At 54.4% G+C, this 14,274-nt stretch overlaps 1 protein-coding gene across 4 annotated transcripts in view; it reads right to left on the reverse strand.

The window, feature by feature from the left end:
- Nucleotides 1-4,196: 4,196 nt before the first annotated feature.
- Nucleotides 4,197-14,274, reverse strand: part of EFCAB6 (EF-hand calcium binding domain 6) — a 240,063-nt gene continuing 229,985 nt past the window's right edge. For all 4 annotated transcript variants that reach the window (XM_043562841.1, XM_043562842.1, XM_043562840.1 and 1 more), the window contains 2 exons: nucleotides 6,834-7,066; nucleotides 4,197-4,313 (listed from right to left, as the gene is read on the reverse strand). In XM_043562841.1, the coding sequence (XP_043418776.1) occupies nucleotides 4,256-4,313; nucleotides 6,834-7,066 (291 nt within the window). In that variant the 3' untranslated portion in view covers nucleotides 4,197-4,255. The remainder of the gene's footprint in view (nucleotides 4,314-6,833; nucleotides 7,067-14,274) is intronic.

Consider the following 14,274-nt stretch of genomic DNA (forward strand, 5'->3'; position numbering starts at 1 on the left):
CTCGTGCTTGTCTAAAGTGGAAATTCCACTCGGATGGGACCTGATCTTGCACAAAACTACCTACAAATTTAGCTGCCTAGAAATTTTCTGCAAGGGATCCACTGTTTGCTGGGCTGACCCGTCATGACCCTGTGGCTGCCAGGCATGGGCGGGGACCGGCTGGGGCTGGCCGGGTCTGCCCCACACCCTGGTCCCCGCCGCTGAGCCCCCAGGGGCCTGGGAGCCGCTGTTGGTTCCCCAGATGGACAATGCCAGCTGTACTCGACTTGTTCTTTAATTCGACAGAATGGAATTCACTGTTACAGATGATGGAATGTGAGCAGGAAAAAGTGGTTTGTTTTTTTTTTTTCCTTCATAGTTTGGAAAGACCGGAGAGAGGCGAGTCTGGGCAAACACTGGCTGGACTGTGTGTGGGTCCAAATCATTGAGAACAATGGTAAAAATCCTCCAGCTGCTATTTAAGCATCTTTAGGTTCCCATTCCTCTTAAAAGAAAGAAAGAAAGAAAGAAAGAAAGAAAGAAAGAAAGAAAGAAAGAAAAAGAAAGAAAGAAAACCACAGTCAGTGCATCGTGGGTGCAGTTTATACAGAAAGATGATGAGTCTCCAACCTCTACCACCGTGCACCCGGAGGAAAGGGTCTGGCCTGCTTCAGATGGCTGATGAATGAATACGCTTCGATGTGTCCGTTAAAAATGTTTCACTTTGCTATGACCCCCCCCGCCCCCACCCCCGGCTTCGCCTTTTCCGTTAACTGACTGATTACTGTTCCCTGTGCCTCGTATGAACAGCCGTGCTGTCCCTGACTGTCCGCCATACAGATGTCTCCAGGTGCTGGGGGAAGAGTCACCATAACCAGGCGTCAGCCACCCGGGGAGTCTGAGGACCTGAGATCCAGTCTTGGGTTCCCAGTCTTGGGTCTCCAGACCCGTACGGGGCTCCAGAAGGAGAGAAAGAACATGTCTGAACTATTTCCAAGAAAGGAAATTCTGAGCTGTCTGCAAGGTTCTGGAAGCCTGGCGGAGGCCTTACCTTCAGTTACACCTCTTGCCTCCCAGGCACAAGCTCCCCGAAGTACCTGCCAGCTCGCTGGCTTTGGGCCCGCCAGGCAGACCCTGGCGGTCGGGTGCTCACCTGAAAAGTGCCCCGTGCTGTACAGGCCTTTAAGTAATGGAGGAGATCGGGCAACAAAGAATTGCGTGACAAGTGTATATACACACGCCTTATACGTGTGCAAACACGGCCCACATAAGCATCACACACACACACATCACACGTGCACACGCACATATCCTGTAAGTGTGGTATACACATATATCACATGTGCACATACACATATCATGTGATATACATACATATCACATGTGTATATCATACCCTGTGATATACATGTATCATTTATGTCATACACACGCGATATATACATATATGTGTATAGAGAACATCTTAGCCAATTTTCTGGGTCCACGTGGAGGTGGCAGTGAGACTGGAGACATTTGACAAGTGGGTCCTCACTGGCCAGCGGCCCCCCCGAGCCTCTGTGTCCGCTTCATCCACCTTTTCTTTCTTTCTTTCTTTCTTTCTTTCTTTCTTTCTTTCTTTCTTTCTTCTTCTTCTTCTTCTTTTTTTTTCAGTTTTTTAAAAAGTTGAATAAACATTAAAAAAATTTTTTTTAAAAAGGGGGCGCCTGGGTGGCTCAGTCGGTTAAGCATCCAACCTCGGCTCAGGTCATGATCTCACAGTTTGTGGGTTCGAGCCCCACATCGGGCTCTGTGCTGACAGCTCGGAGCCCGGAACCTGCCTCGGATTCTGTGTGTCTGTCTGTTTCTGCCCCTCCCCTGCTCATGCTCTGTCTCTCTCTTTCAAAAATAAATAAACATTAAAAAAAATTTTTTTAAGCTTATTTATCTCGAGGGGGTTGGTGGTGGCAGAGAGAGGGAGCGAGAGAGAATCACAAGCAGGCTCCACGCTGTCAGGGCAGAGCCCCAGGTGGGGCTCAAGCTCACGAACAGGGAGATCATGCCCTGAGCTGAAATCCAGGGTCAGACCCTTAACCGACTGAGCTGCCCGGGCGCCCCGCGCCCACCATTTCTATGGACTTACGACAAATTGAGACAGAGGGGCGGCCCACGCCCACACTTTCCAAGAGTCAGTCTACGTACCATCTTGTTTGCGTTCTGGATCTTCATTCTCTGCATCAGCGAGGTTTCCTTCGCTTTCAGCAGGAGGACACAGCTCTGAATGAAGTCACAGTAAGCAAATTTCCCGCTGTTCTTTACATCATACTTCACGGCGAGCCGCTGAGATTCCTCTTTGCTTATGTCCAGACTGAACTTCTCCACGAGAGCTAAAGACAAAAACGTCAATTCAGTTGGTGGCAAACTGTTCACTCACTCGTTTGTTCACGCACGCATTCATGCCGTAGGCCCTGGCTTGGGTCCTTGCTACAAAGGCAGACTTTGTGTAAGTGATGCCTTCCAGCCAAGCGCAGCCCGTAAGATGCTGCTGTGTGTGATGGGCAGACGGAGGTCCCTCTGCCTTGGCACTGGGGAAACAGCAGAAGAAGTGTCACCGGCGTTCGCTGGGCAGGGTGACGCTGGGCTGGGGAGCCCACAGGAGTGGCCTGAAAATGCCTTTGATGTTCCAACTTGCAGGAGGTCAACAGCAGGGCACGGAAAATACAGAATAACTTCTGAGAATTAATACATACTTTTTTTTGTTTTTTTTTTGCAGAATTGAATTTTGGATGCACCACTCAAGTCGGACAAGCTGAGGAGAGTAAGATCTGGTGGCTTCAGTGGGTTCATGGTTAAAAACTAAACACAGCAATCATGCTGCCAGCAGGACCAGCTAAGGTTCATCAGTCTCAAAACCAAGAGGGTTAACTAAAACACGAGTGGAAATTGAAACATGCGTTAAAACCAACGTGGCTGAAACCAACGTGGCTGATTTGGTGTCGGTGAAACACGTCACATTAACACAGCGGAGCAACGTTGGACTATCAGTGGTTTCATATTTTGTATTTCATTTAGAAGTGGCTACTTTTTGTAGGAGCTGTTCGCTTGAGAGAGTTCACACGTTGCTTCGTTTGCACGTTGGTAAGCCATGATTGTCATAAAAGTGATTTATTAATACTGGAGATTCTCAAGAAAAAACTTTCCTTAAAAAGGGATCTAAAGATTAGGCCAGAGGAGGGGGGGTCCGACTTCAGGGGGCTACCAAGCAGGGGGGCGACAAGGCCAGATCGATCATGTAAAATGTTGCACAAACAAGACACGACCATTAGCGCAAGTTTAAGTCCAACTGATGGAATTTGAAGAGCTCATCGAAGTGACACGTGGTGACAGCTGGATCAGTGGGACAGAAGCAATGGGGTGGATGGGCCTGCAGGTCCCCGGCCACCGCCCTCCTCCACCTGTCCCACCCTGGAGCTCTCCAAGTCTGTTAACAGAGACCACAACCAAGTCTGTGATTTCTAAGGCGGAGAGTCACGGCTTGCTGACTTGGTCACCCAGGCATGAACGTGCCCTGCAGTGGGTTGAGAGGCATTAGGAATTCTTTTTCTTTTTTTGTAACGTTTATTTTTGAGAGAGCGAGCGAGAGAGACAGAGACAGAACATGAGCGGGGGAGGGGCAGAGAGAGAGAGGCAGAATCCGAAGCAGGCTCCAGGCTCCCAGCCGTCAGCACAGAGCCCAACGCGGGGCTCGAACTCACGGACCGTGAGATCATGACCTGAGCCGAAGTCGGGAGCTTAACCGACTGAGCCACCCAGGCGCCCCATTTTTTTTTAAATATAACTTCTTGTCAAGTTGGCTAACATACAGTGTGTGCAGTGTGCTCTTGGTTTTCGGGGTCGATTCCCCTGATTCCTCGCTTACGTACAACACCCAGCGCTCATCCCAACAATGCCTCATCCTCAATGCCCATCACCCATTTTCCCCTCTCCCCCACCCCCCCATCCACCCTCAGTCTGTTCTCTGTATTTGAGAGTCTCTCACGGTTTGCCTCCCTCCCTCTCTGTTTGTAACTATGTTTTATCCCTCCAGCCTGGCGTTTAAGGAGGTGCTTGGTAGCCACGGCGAGGGAGATGCTCCCGCCCGTTCCCTGTGCATTTGTGCCGGCAGGGCGACCCCACTGTGAGAACGTACCTAGGAACTCAGCCGTGGTGATCTCCCCCTGCTTGGTCACGTCCTTCCCTTTGCATGCCTTCAGGAACTCCCGCCAGCAGCCCTGAATTCTCCTCCGGAGCTTGCTCTCTATGGGCTCACAGTTCTGCAGGGGCAGGGTGTCTGCTGTGCTCGCACTGGCCGGGGTCTAGCGAGAGAGAGAGAGAGAAAAGGAGGGGGTCTTGCAGCGTGAGATTCAAAACGAAGAAATAATACAAGCTATCACAGACAGGCCTCGGGTTGAGGTTCACAACTGCGCCGGCAGGATGAGCTCAGAAATAAGGGAAAAGCAAAGCGTAGGTGGTAATTCTGCCATTTAACTTCCATTTCCATCGGCGGGCCGTATTTGTGCCGAAACACAGTAACCAACATGGTTTTGGAAATAAACATAGAGCCAAGATTCAAGTTTAGGGAGATGTTATTTAACTATATTAATTACGTGTGTGTGTGTGTGTGTGTGTGTGTGTGTGTGTGAGAGAGAGAGAGAGAGAGAGAGAGAGAGAGAGACAATATTTTTCACCAGAGGAAGAGTCTTATCAAAGACAGGGAGTCACCTGTCATTTTCATGGATGTCCAATCCTGTACTCCCTTCCAGAATGTCCTATATTGTGAAATCACATGGACCAACTATAAGGCTATCTTATTGCATTTTCTGTTTAAATATGGGGAATGAATTGAATGCAGCCCAGGCATCGCCCGTGAACACGTCCTGTCGTTATCTAATAGAGTAGTGAACTTGGGGCACCTGGGTGGCTCAGTTGGTTACGCGTCCGACTTTGGCCCGGGTCATGAGTTCGAGCCCCACATCGGACCGTCTGCTGTCAGCGCAAAGCTCGCTTCGGGTCCTCTCTCTTTTTCTCTCTCTCTCAAAAATAAAATAAACATTAAAAAAAAAAAAGTCCAATACAGGAACAAACTCCAGTGAATTCCTGGTCTTTCTCCCAAATTCTGTACCACCCGAGCCTTCCCCCTCTGGGTTGATGTAACGCCCTTCTCCCAGGTGTTCAAGTCAAACCCTTAGAGGCTCTCCTGGACTCTCTCCCTCTCCACCCCACACCGAGTCCACTGGGAAATCCTGTTGGCTTTACCTGACTGCCGGCCGCCGGCTCCCCACTGCCCATCTCACTCAGAGCCACCGGGCCTCTCCCCTGGACCACTGGAGCCTCCTCCCCACCTGCTCGCTTCTGCCCACCCCCCTCCAGCCCCCACTCCACCCACAGCCTCTATTCCACACACAGAATCCACAGGAGGCTTTTTAAAGATGCTGCAGCCCACATCACTCCTCTGTTTAAACACCCGCAAGGGCTCCAGCCTCTGGAGTGAAAGCCAGAGTCGCCCCACACCGCCCGCCTGTCCCCCCCCCCCCCCCCCCCCCGCACTGCCCCAGCGTGTTTTCCGCGGCTTCCCTGACAGTTCTGGACTCGGGGGCTTAAGACAGCACAGTTATTCCCTTACAGTGCTGAAGGCCAGAAGCCTGAGGTGGGTCCTACTGAGCTAAAACCAAGGCGTCAGCAGGACGGTGTTCTTTCTGAGGTTCTAAGAGAGAATCTGTTCCTTACTTTTTCTGGCATCGAGAGGCGCCCACGCGTCTTAGCCTGTGGCCCCTTCCCGCACCTTCCAAGTCGGGAGCAACAGTGGAGACTTTCTCAAATGGCGTCTCTCCGACACGGACCTTTCTGCCTCTGCGTCCCCCGTTTACAGGTCCCTGTGATTGCCTCCGGCCCACCCGGACACTTAGGCTCTTCCCTTGTTAAGTCGGCTGATTAGCACCTTTAATTCCACCTGCAACCTTGATCCCCCCGTGCCATGTGAGGTGACATATTACAGGTCCTAGAGATTAGGACACCGACATCTTTGGGGTGCTCCTGAGCCCACCCCTTCATTCTGCTCTCCTCAGTGTCTCCAACTCGCTCAATACATGACGTGCCCATCATCCCCGACAAGAACGTAAGCTCCGCCCGGGCAAGGGACGCTTGTTCACTCTCAGCTCTCGAAAAGACCCAGCACAGAGTAGGTGTGCAATAAATTCTGCACACGGTTGGGATCCTCTCACCCACCCTTTCTCGGGGCTGCTGCCCTCCGGCTTGCAGATGAGGCGAGCGCCCCAGGGAGGCCGGCCCCCTTCCCGCACCCCAGACCGGGCGGCTCAGCCCGGGGCCAGAGCCGCAGAGTTAGACAGGCCTGGGTTGGAAACTGGATCTCCCCGTGTCCAACTGAGGGACCCTGAGCACGTGAGGACACCTCTCAGAGCCTCGTATCTTCAACCGCAAAATGGGGGTGACGACACGTTGCGGTTGGGCGCGTGTAGGGCCCTTGCACAAAGCGGACGCCGACCATGGGGTGTCCGCCTTCCTGCCCGATGAACGCCCAGCTCGCTGATCGAGAGTCTTCTGTCCCCGCTCCCGTACCCATTTCCTACCCCGAATCCTCCTCATCCCTCCTTCCAGCCCTCACGCCTTCCTTCCACCCAAGCCTCCCCCAGCCCTTCCCCACACCTCCCTCCCCCCTCCAGGCAGGTGAGTGCTAAGGACCCACCTTGGGCTCCTCTCCTGTGCCCCCGCCCCGGGCTCACCCTATGGCACCTTGTCGGTCACCTGCCACTCAGGGCCACTGGGGCTTGGGGATCTGGGGACCCGGGGCGCAGTGGCGCCGCGAGACGAGGACTCACAGGGGGTGGCTCTGCGTTTTCAACCCCGCTTTGAGGTCGGGAGCAGGCGTCGATGCAGCTGCGGATCTGCTTCTCTCTGAGACTTCGGGAACACTGCAGCCTTTCTGGGCCTTGGTGGAACTGCCACTGGCTGGCGGTGTGGCCCCTCTCTCGGAGCTGAACATGCTCAGGAAGTCCAGATACTTGAGCCTCCCCTTGGCGTTGACCGGCATCTCGCTCCACAGTCTGTCGAACTGGCAAAGAAGCAGAAGTCGTTCCCGGGGGTTAGTGTGAAAGCCCAGCAGAGTCCCCGCAGCGCCCACGAGAGTGGACAGAAGCCAGCGGAGGCCAGCGCTCACGTCGGCAGGGGGGCCGAGGCCTGCGGCAATGAAAACAAATTGAAAAAGGAAAAGAAAAAAAATCCGCTCAGCCTCCACTTGATGGAGGCATCCGTGAGAGAGGAAAAGCAGAGACAAGAGGATTATTCACGGCTTCCACAGGACAATTTTTTAATTGGATTGGGCCCTTAGTGAGCAGTTGAACGCCATTAAATGTTGTGATTAGTCACAGAGACTGAGCGGCAGTCTATGAGAACACTTTAGGAGAAAATGCAAATCCAGGCCCTGGCCCACCTTGGTCCCGGGGAAGCCCGGCCGGACTCATTTCTCTTCCTCGCGGGCGCCTGAGTTCTGCCAACAGCTGGCCAGGCACCTCGGCCCTCAGCCGCTGTGTTCACGGCCAGGTGCGTGTCCCCGAAGGGCCAGCCCTGTCCTCTCACAAGGTGGAAAGGGAGGCGTCTGGGAAACCAGAGAGAAGGGTACGGCTTTGGGCTGGTACCGTCTGACGTCACAGGCCACGTCGGAACCACACGGGTGGAGCAGAATGATGCCAGCAACCTAAATGAGCCACTTTGGATGACTGAAGCTGAGAAGAGGGGTAACTGATTCAGAACCAGTGGGGTCCCCGCCTCCTGCGCCCACCCAGGAGAGCAGCGGCCTCTAGGGGCAAGGGGAACGGTGTGTCCCGTCCGTCCCTCGGGCCTGACCTTGACTGGAGGCCAGCATCGCTCCTGGCCTCCGCTGGGGTTTCCAAAAGGCAAATTATGAGAGACAGTACCGGTTGGGTTTGAAATTCCGGAAATGAAGTACTGGGGGGTGGGGAAGAGAGGAGGAATGTTCTAGGCCCTGAGAAAGGAAGAAGGTTTCGTTTGGGACAATATTCTTTTTTTTTTTAACATTTATTCATTATTGAAAGATAGAGAGAGAGAGAGGAACAGCAGGGGAGGGGCAGAGAGAGAGGGAGACACAGGATCCAGAGCAGGCTCCAGGCTCCGAGCTGGCAGCACAGAGCCCGATGCGGGGCTCGAACTCATGAGCCGTGAGATCATGACCTGAGCCCAAGTCGGAGGCCCAACCGACTGAGCCACCCGGGCGCCCCATAGTTTGGGACAATATTTTTGATTCACGTTTTAAACTTTTTATTTCAGAAGAATTGTAGATTTGCAGGAAGTTGCAGGGATGGTACAGAGAGAACCCTGGTGCCGTCCCCTAAAGGTCACGTCTTCGGGAACAACTTCGAAACCAGGTTGTGGACGGTGCCGTGTACGGACGGTTCAACGTCATTTGTGACGTATGCAGAAGCGCGTTGCTTTAATTTTGATCGGTGAGGTCAAACCAGCTGGTGGAGGGGAAGTGAGAGACCTTGAGAAAGTGACCACGTGTCTGTCTCAGACAGACCTCACCGTCACCAATGGCGGTCATCACCCCCAGTCAGGAGGAGGCTCGCCGCCCGTCTCCCTCCAGGAAAGTTCTCCCAACGCCCCGGAGCAGATGTCTGGGGCTCTTCTCTACCTTCCTGCCTGTGCTGAAGCCACCTCTGCAGGTGACGCCAACCTGCCTGGTCCTGCAGCTCTCTGAAGGTCGTCTGAGATTCACCTTTAAATGTCCTGCATCTCCCGAAGGGGCCGGCACATGGCAGGTGCTCTAGAAATGTTTGCTCGGCTGCTGAAAGTCCTGAAAAACTCACCTAAGACCGATCAGACAACGGCAAGACCCTTTAACAATGAAGGGGACAGACGGTGCTAAGCCACATCGTGATCGCATTCATCACGAAAGGCTTTCAGGAAGCAGAGCAGGATGCGGCTTCCTGGAAGAGGAAGCGGGTGCCACGGGCTCTCGTGCACTCCTATGTTAGCCACGTGGGGGAGGAAGGAGGAGGAAGGTCACGTTATCAAGGGGAGATACAAAGAAGGGTGCCAGTGTTATGGACCCCGTGGAAACCTGAAGCATGGGAGTGAGGACGTTTATAAAGCCGCTAAGGACAGCAACAGCGTCTCTTGTAACCTTCTGGTGCAAATGAAGTCCAGGAGGGAGCCCGGAAGCCCTCTCTTCGCCAAAGGAGCCTCACCATGAAGGCAGAATGAACGTGGCCAGGAGGACACCGAAGCGGGTGGGTGGGAAAGGGAAACCCACACGTGGCTCCTCAGTCCTGACAGATCGCGCCCCAGAATGCTGATGGAGCCCTACAGATGCTGCAGGGGACGGAGGCAGGTGGGGCTGGGGGACAGGAGAGGCATCAAGAAGCCTGCAAACAGGGCACCACACAAGGGGCTTCTGACCCGTGAGCTGGGCGTGAAACCTGGGCAAAATTCTGATGGTTCGTGAGCCAGTAAGTTTCCACGTCCCAGTGGCGGAAGGTGTGCTTCCTGAAACGTCCCCTTCAAATGCAGAGAAGCCGTTAACTACCTTCCGAGCGCCTAAAGATCTCTGACTTTGGGCCCCACTTCTGCAGGGAGGCAAGCTGCCGGAGATCGCCACTCGCATCTAACAGCCAGAGAAAGCCGAGTATCTACACCGTCAGAAGCGTTCGGGGCGCCCCGGGGGGGGCTCAGTCGGTGAAGCGTCCAACGCTTGGTTTCGGCTCAGGTCATGATCCCACGTTTGTCGGTTCGAGCCCCATGTCGGGCTCTGCGCTGACAGTGTGGAGCCTGCTTGGGATTCTCTCCCTCCCTCTCTCCGCCCACCTCTCTCTCTCCTTCAAAAAAATAAATACATAAACTTAAAACAAAACGAGATCAGAGCTGTTTTAGAGCCCATCAGAGAGCTGAGGTTCCAGGGAGCCGAGGGGACCGAATGCCACGGAGCCCCAAGTCTCCGGGGAGAGCCAGACACGCCAGCTCTCACGCCTGGCAGCACTCGGGAAGAAGCCAGCTAGCACGTTCCAGGCCGAGCGTGTGCCGGCACGTGAGGCTGGGATGACGGAGAGGCCCAGAGACAGGGCACGCTCGCGCTCACAAGCTCCCCTCCACCCGCCTCTGCCGCTGCTCCAGAGAGAGAGAGCACGGGAGGGGACAGACTCGCAACACCGCACACTTCTCCAGACCCTCCTCTCACGGGAAGCGAAAGCCTTAAGCCACTGGGGGAGGCGTAGCAAACCCACTCAAGACCAGGACCCCTGGGGGAGGGAAGGAAGCAAACCCTTGTGTCTCTAGGAGGGGTAGATCCACAGATCCACGGCCCCAGGCGGAAGGGTGCGGGCAAAAGCCCCGTGCTTCTGAAGGAGGGGCAGCGACCCTAGGATCTGTACCTCTACCAAGCAAAGGTCAGAGGTCGGATACCTCCTCTCCCGCCCAAGACCCACCCACCACGGAGACCGGGCAGAGTCTGACCGCCACAGAAGGGGGTGTGGAGGGGCAGGAATGCGGAGAAGGTGCCACCCTGGCCTAAACCAGGCTGGACCAGGAACGCCTAGACAGCGCCACCCTGCGTAAGCCTGGCCCTGAGCACGGGGGACCCTCTCCCTGCTGGAGGGTCCGACGCCTGTGCACCATGCACCCCTAGGGTGGGGGCAGCAACGGTAACACTCGAACGCAGCTCAACTGCCGACCAGACTGATTCCGGAATGCCCTTCCGTTCGCGGTCAGCCAGAAGAGGTATGTCCACGTTCAGGCATAAATACTATCGATATCTCTGTCTCAACTCTTCTTTACATGACGTCTGGCTTTCAATAAAAAGAAAGGAAATCTAGACCTGTCGACAAAAGATGAACTGACCCATCGCCAAGAGATACAGCAATCACCCGACGAGAGTCAGAGGAGGCTCCTTTTGTGGGGTCATCAGACAAGGACTTTCAAACAACTGCGGTTAACACGTCAGCAGACCGAGTAGAAAAGGTATGTAACTTGCACGAACAGAAGGGGTAGAGAGATGGAAAGCAGTTTTTGAAGATACATGTCCTGGGGCGCCTGGGGGGCTCAGTTGGTTAAGCATCTGACTTTGGCTCAGGTCACGATCTCCTGGTTCGTGGGTTCGAGCTCCGCATCGGGCTCTGCGCTGACAGCTCAGAGCCTGCTCGGGAGCCTCTCTCTCTCCCTCCCTCCCCCGCTTCCTCCCTCTCTCTCTCTCTAAATAAAGTTAAAAAAAAATAATAACAATAAAAATGCACCGTCTTGTTCAAGCACAACGGGGAAATCGGGCTGAATAGAAACGGAGCCGTGACACCAGAGGCCCGTGGGTGTGTGGCCCACAGGAGCCGGCGTCAGCTACATGTAGTGGGGGGGCGGCACCCCTTCCAGGAACAGGGACAAGATGCCCCGTGTGAGGTGGGCAATTAGAGGCAAGCCACCGACCTGCTACCTGAGGGGGCAACAGAGGCAGCCAGGCAGAGCTGGGACGGGCCTGTGCTGCCAATGGGCAGCCTTTCTAGAGTCACCGAGGACCAGACCCCGAGGCCGAGGTGGGAGGCGTCCAGCCCCCACAACCAGGCCGAGCCACGGCGAACCGCCTGGCCGTGGGGCCGCGTGGAAGGGCCACGCCGGGCAAGCTGCGTGTGGAGGTGTCAGGGACTTCGAACAGCCTCCTGGCTCCGTCCCTCCTCCTCCCGTGTCTCTGACGGGGTGCTTTCTTCCTCTTTGGGGTCGGGCGCCTGGAGAAAGCGTGCACAAATTAGCAGATACCAGCACCGAGAGACGCTGGAAGACAGGTTAGCGCTCTCTTCACAGTGTCGGGGGGGAAACCTCAGACACAGACTCCCGTCCCCAGACTATCTCCTAAGGAGAAGGGTGAAGCAAGTGAGCTTCACGGAAGACGAGTGAGCGGGAAGCAGGAGTGCATGGCGGATGTGGCTGCGGGCAGAGACCCAGGAGACCTCAACATCGCCCCCGCCCAGCCCCTCCACCCGCAGCACCCCACCCCTGTCCACGGCTCCCCTGCCCTTCGGGCTCCTGTGGTCCACTCACCCTTCTCCCGCACACCCGACCTCCTCTGCTCCCAGGCCCCGAGCCGCCTCCTCAGGGAGCCTTCCCTGACTGCCCTACGCAAAGGCTCCCTCCGCACCACCCTGGTTCCCACTCCCGGGGCCTCTGCGGCATTTATCACCAGCCAACACGCACGTCTCACTCACTCCCCCCTGCCCCTGAAAAAGCGCAGACCACGAGGGCAGATCTGCGCTGCCCACAGCAGCTCATCTAATGCAACATGCTCGCCGCTCCTGCTTCCGGAATGTTCCCTCCACCTGCACTGCTCTCTCCTGTCTCCTCTCAGCGGCAACTCCCACCACCCCAACGTCACGCCCTTAGGGAAACTGCCCTGACCCTTGGGTCCAGGACCCCACTGCTGGCCCATCCTAGCAGGGAGCAGCTTGTACCAACATAAATAACGCACAGCTCTCCCCTCCGTGGATCCAAGCTCAAAGGAAGCAGGGAGCAGGTCCCCCTTCGTTGCTCAGGACCTAACATCACCACTGTGCACAGAGGGCCCCCAGTAAGTGAACGAGCAGATGGGTGCTGCCTTCAGCCACTCAGTGCATGGTCAGGACAGACAGACTTGTGCCGAACAACAGGCAGACGTGCCCTGTGAGCCAGGCCAGGGGATCGGGAGCTCAGGGTAGAGGCGGGGAGGCCAGAGTGGGGCATGGCCAGTTCCTCCAGCTACAGGTACCTTCAGGAAAGGCTTCGCTCGGCTTGGAGCCAGTCCTGAAGGAGGAGTTGGCGTGGCTAGATGTGAGGGGGCAGGGGTAGGGAGACAGCAGCGAGCGGGAGAGGCTGAACAGCCCGGCTGGAGGGGAAGGCATCGAGCTTAGGGAGTGTTGTGCGCTCCCATTTCATAGGGAAGGACAATGAAGCTCAGAGAGGTTGTGTAACTTGTCCAAGGTCACACAGCTGGACAAGCACAGAGGCAGAACTGAAACCCCCACCTGTCTGCCTGAGAGACTGTTGGTTCTTTGTCTGTGTTCTTCTAGTGTCCTAGAGGTGTCTGTTTAAGAAACACCATGCTTGAGGGGTGTCTAGGGGGCTCAGTCAGTTAAGCGTCTGACTCTTGATTTCAGCTCAGGCCATGATCTCATGGATCATGAGATCAGATTGAGCCCCACATTGGGCTCTGCCCTGACAGCACAGAGCCTGTTTGGGATTGTCTCCTGTCTCTGCCCCCTTGCATGCTCTCTCTCTCTCTCTCTCTCTCTCTCTCTCAAAAATAAATAATAAAAAAAAAAAAAGAAAAAAGAAACACCACACCTGAAATGGTCGGAAATGTTTGACCCTTCCTTTCCCTAACGTAGCTGTAAATATAGCTAAATCCTCACGCAATTACCAAGACTGACCGAAACTGCCTGACCGGGAGAGGCTCTCTCTGTGGGTCTCTCTTTTCTTAAGCAACATCCAAGTGGACCCAGTTCCCAGGCCTTTATAACACGCTTTCTGGGGAGCCACAAAGCCCCATCAGTTTCCAACTCCACCCGCTCAGAAAGTTGCTCCCCTTTTCTGAAAGGTTAATTACACCGGAAGTTTTCAAAGGAGCCGGTACTTCCCTGCTTTCGGAGCTCGGTCATCCAAGAAAGCTGACCTCTCGGATTCATGATAGTTGGATGTTTTTTTTTCAGGATGAGATCGTTTTTAGAAGACATGAGATCTGTACTCAGATGCTGGTTAACACGGCTGGACCTGTCCCAGAATCTTCGGGGAACCCTTCTGAGTAGTGGCAATTGGGGTCTAGACATGTTAAGGAGCCAAACTACTTCTGTGTCTCCCTGTACCACACCTTGTCCCATCGAACCCAGAAGGTCATGGCCCACGGGTCACACAAGGATCTTTGCTTCCTGTTTACCAGCCTGTGTGCAGAAGCTCCCTTCTCAAACAGTGCACAAGTTTTGCTAATCATCACCCAACTTAAACCATGGTTCTTATGCCAGATTTTGATGTCCTCGGTGATGCAGGCTGTATTTGCGATGTGTCTGCATAGTTTTAGAAGGCAGAATAAAAAAAAAAAAAGTATTTCATTTTGTTGCAGAGGCGGGAGGCTGGATGTGCGGGGATGGTGAAGCTTTCTTGGTGGACAATTAAAATCAGATTCTCTGGTACAGGTGTCAGATATGCTAGCACATCACTAATTTATATCTATAATGAGAGTAACCGTTTACTCATTTAGATGAAATGAAAAATCTTCATTAGCAAAACCTTAGTTAGTTC

Source organism: Prionailurus bengalensis, chromosome B4 (assembly GCF_016509475.1).
Source record: "Prionailurus bengalensis isolate Pbe53 chromosome B4, Fcat_Pben_1.1_paternal_pri, whole genome shotgun sequence".
In the NCBI taxonomy this organism is placed as follows: domain Eukaryota; kingdom Metazoa; phylum Chordata; class Mammalia; order Carnivora; family Felidae; genus Prionailurus; species Prionailurus bengalensis.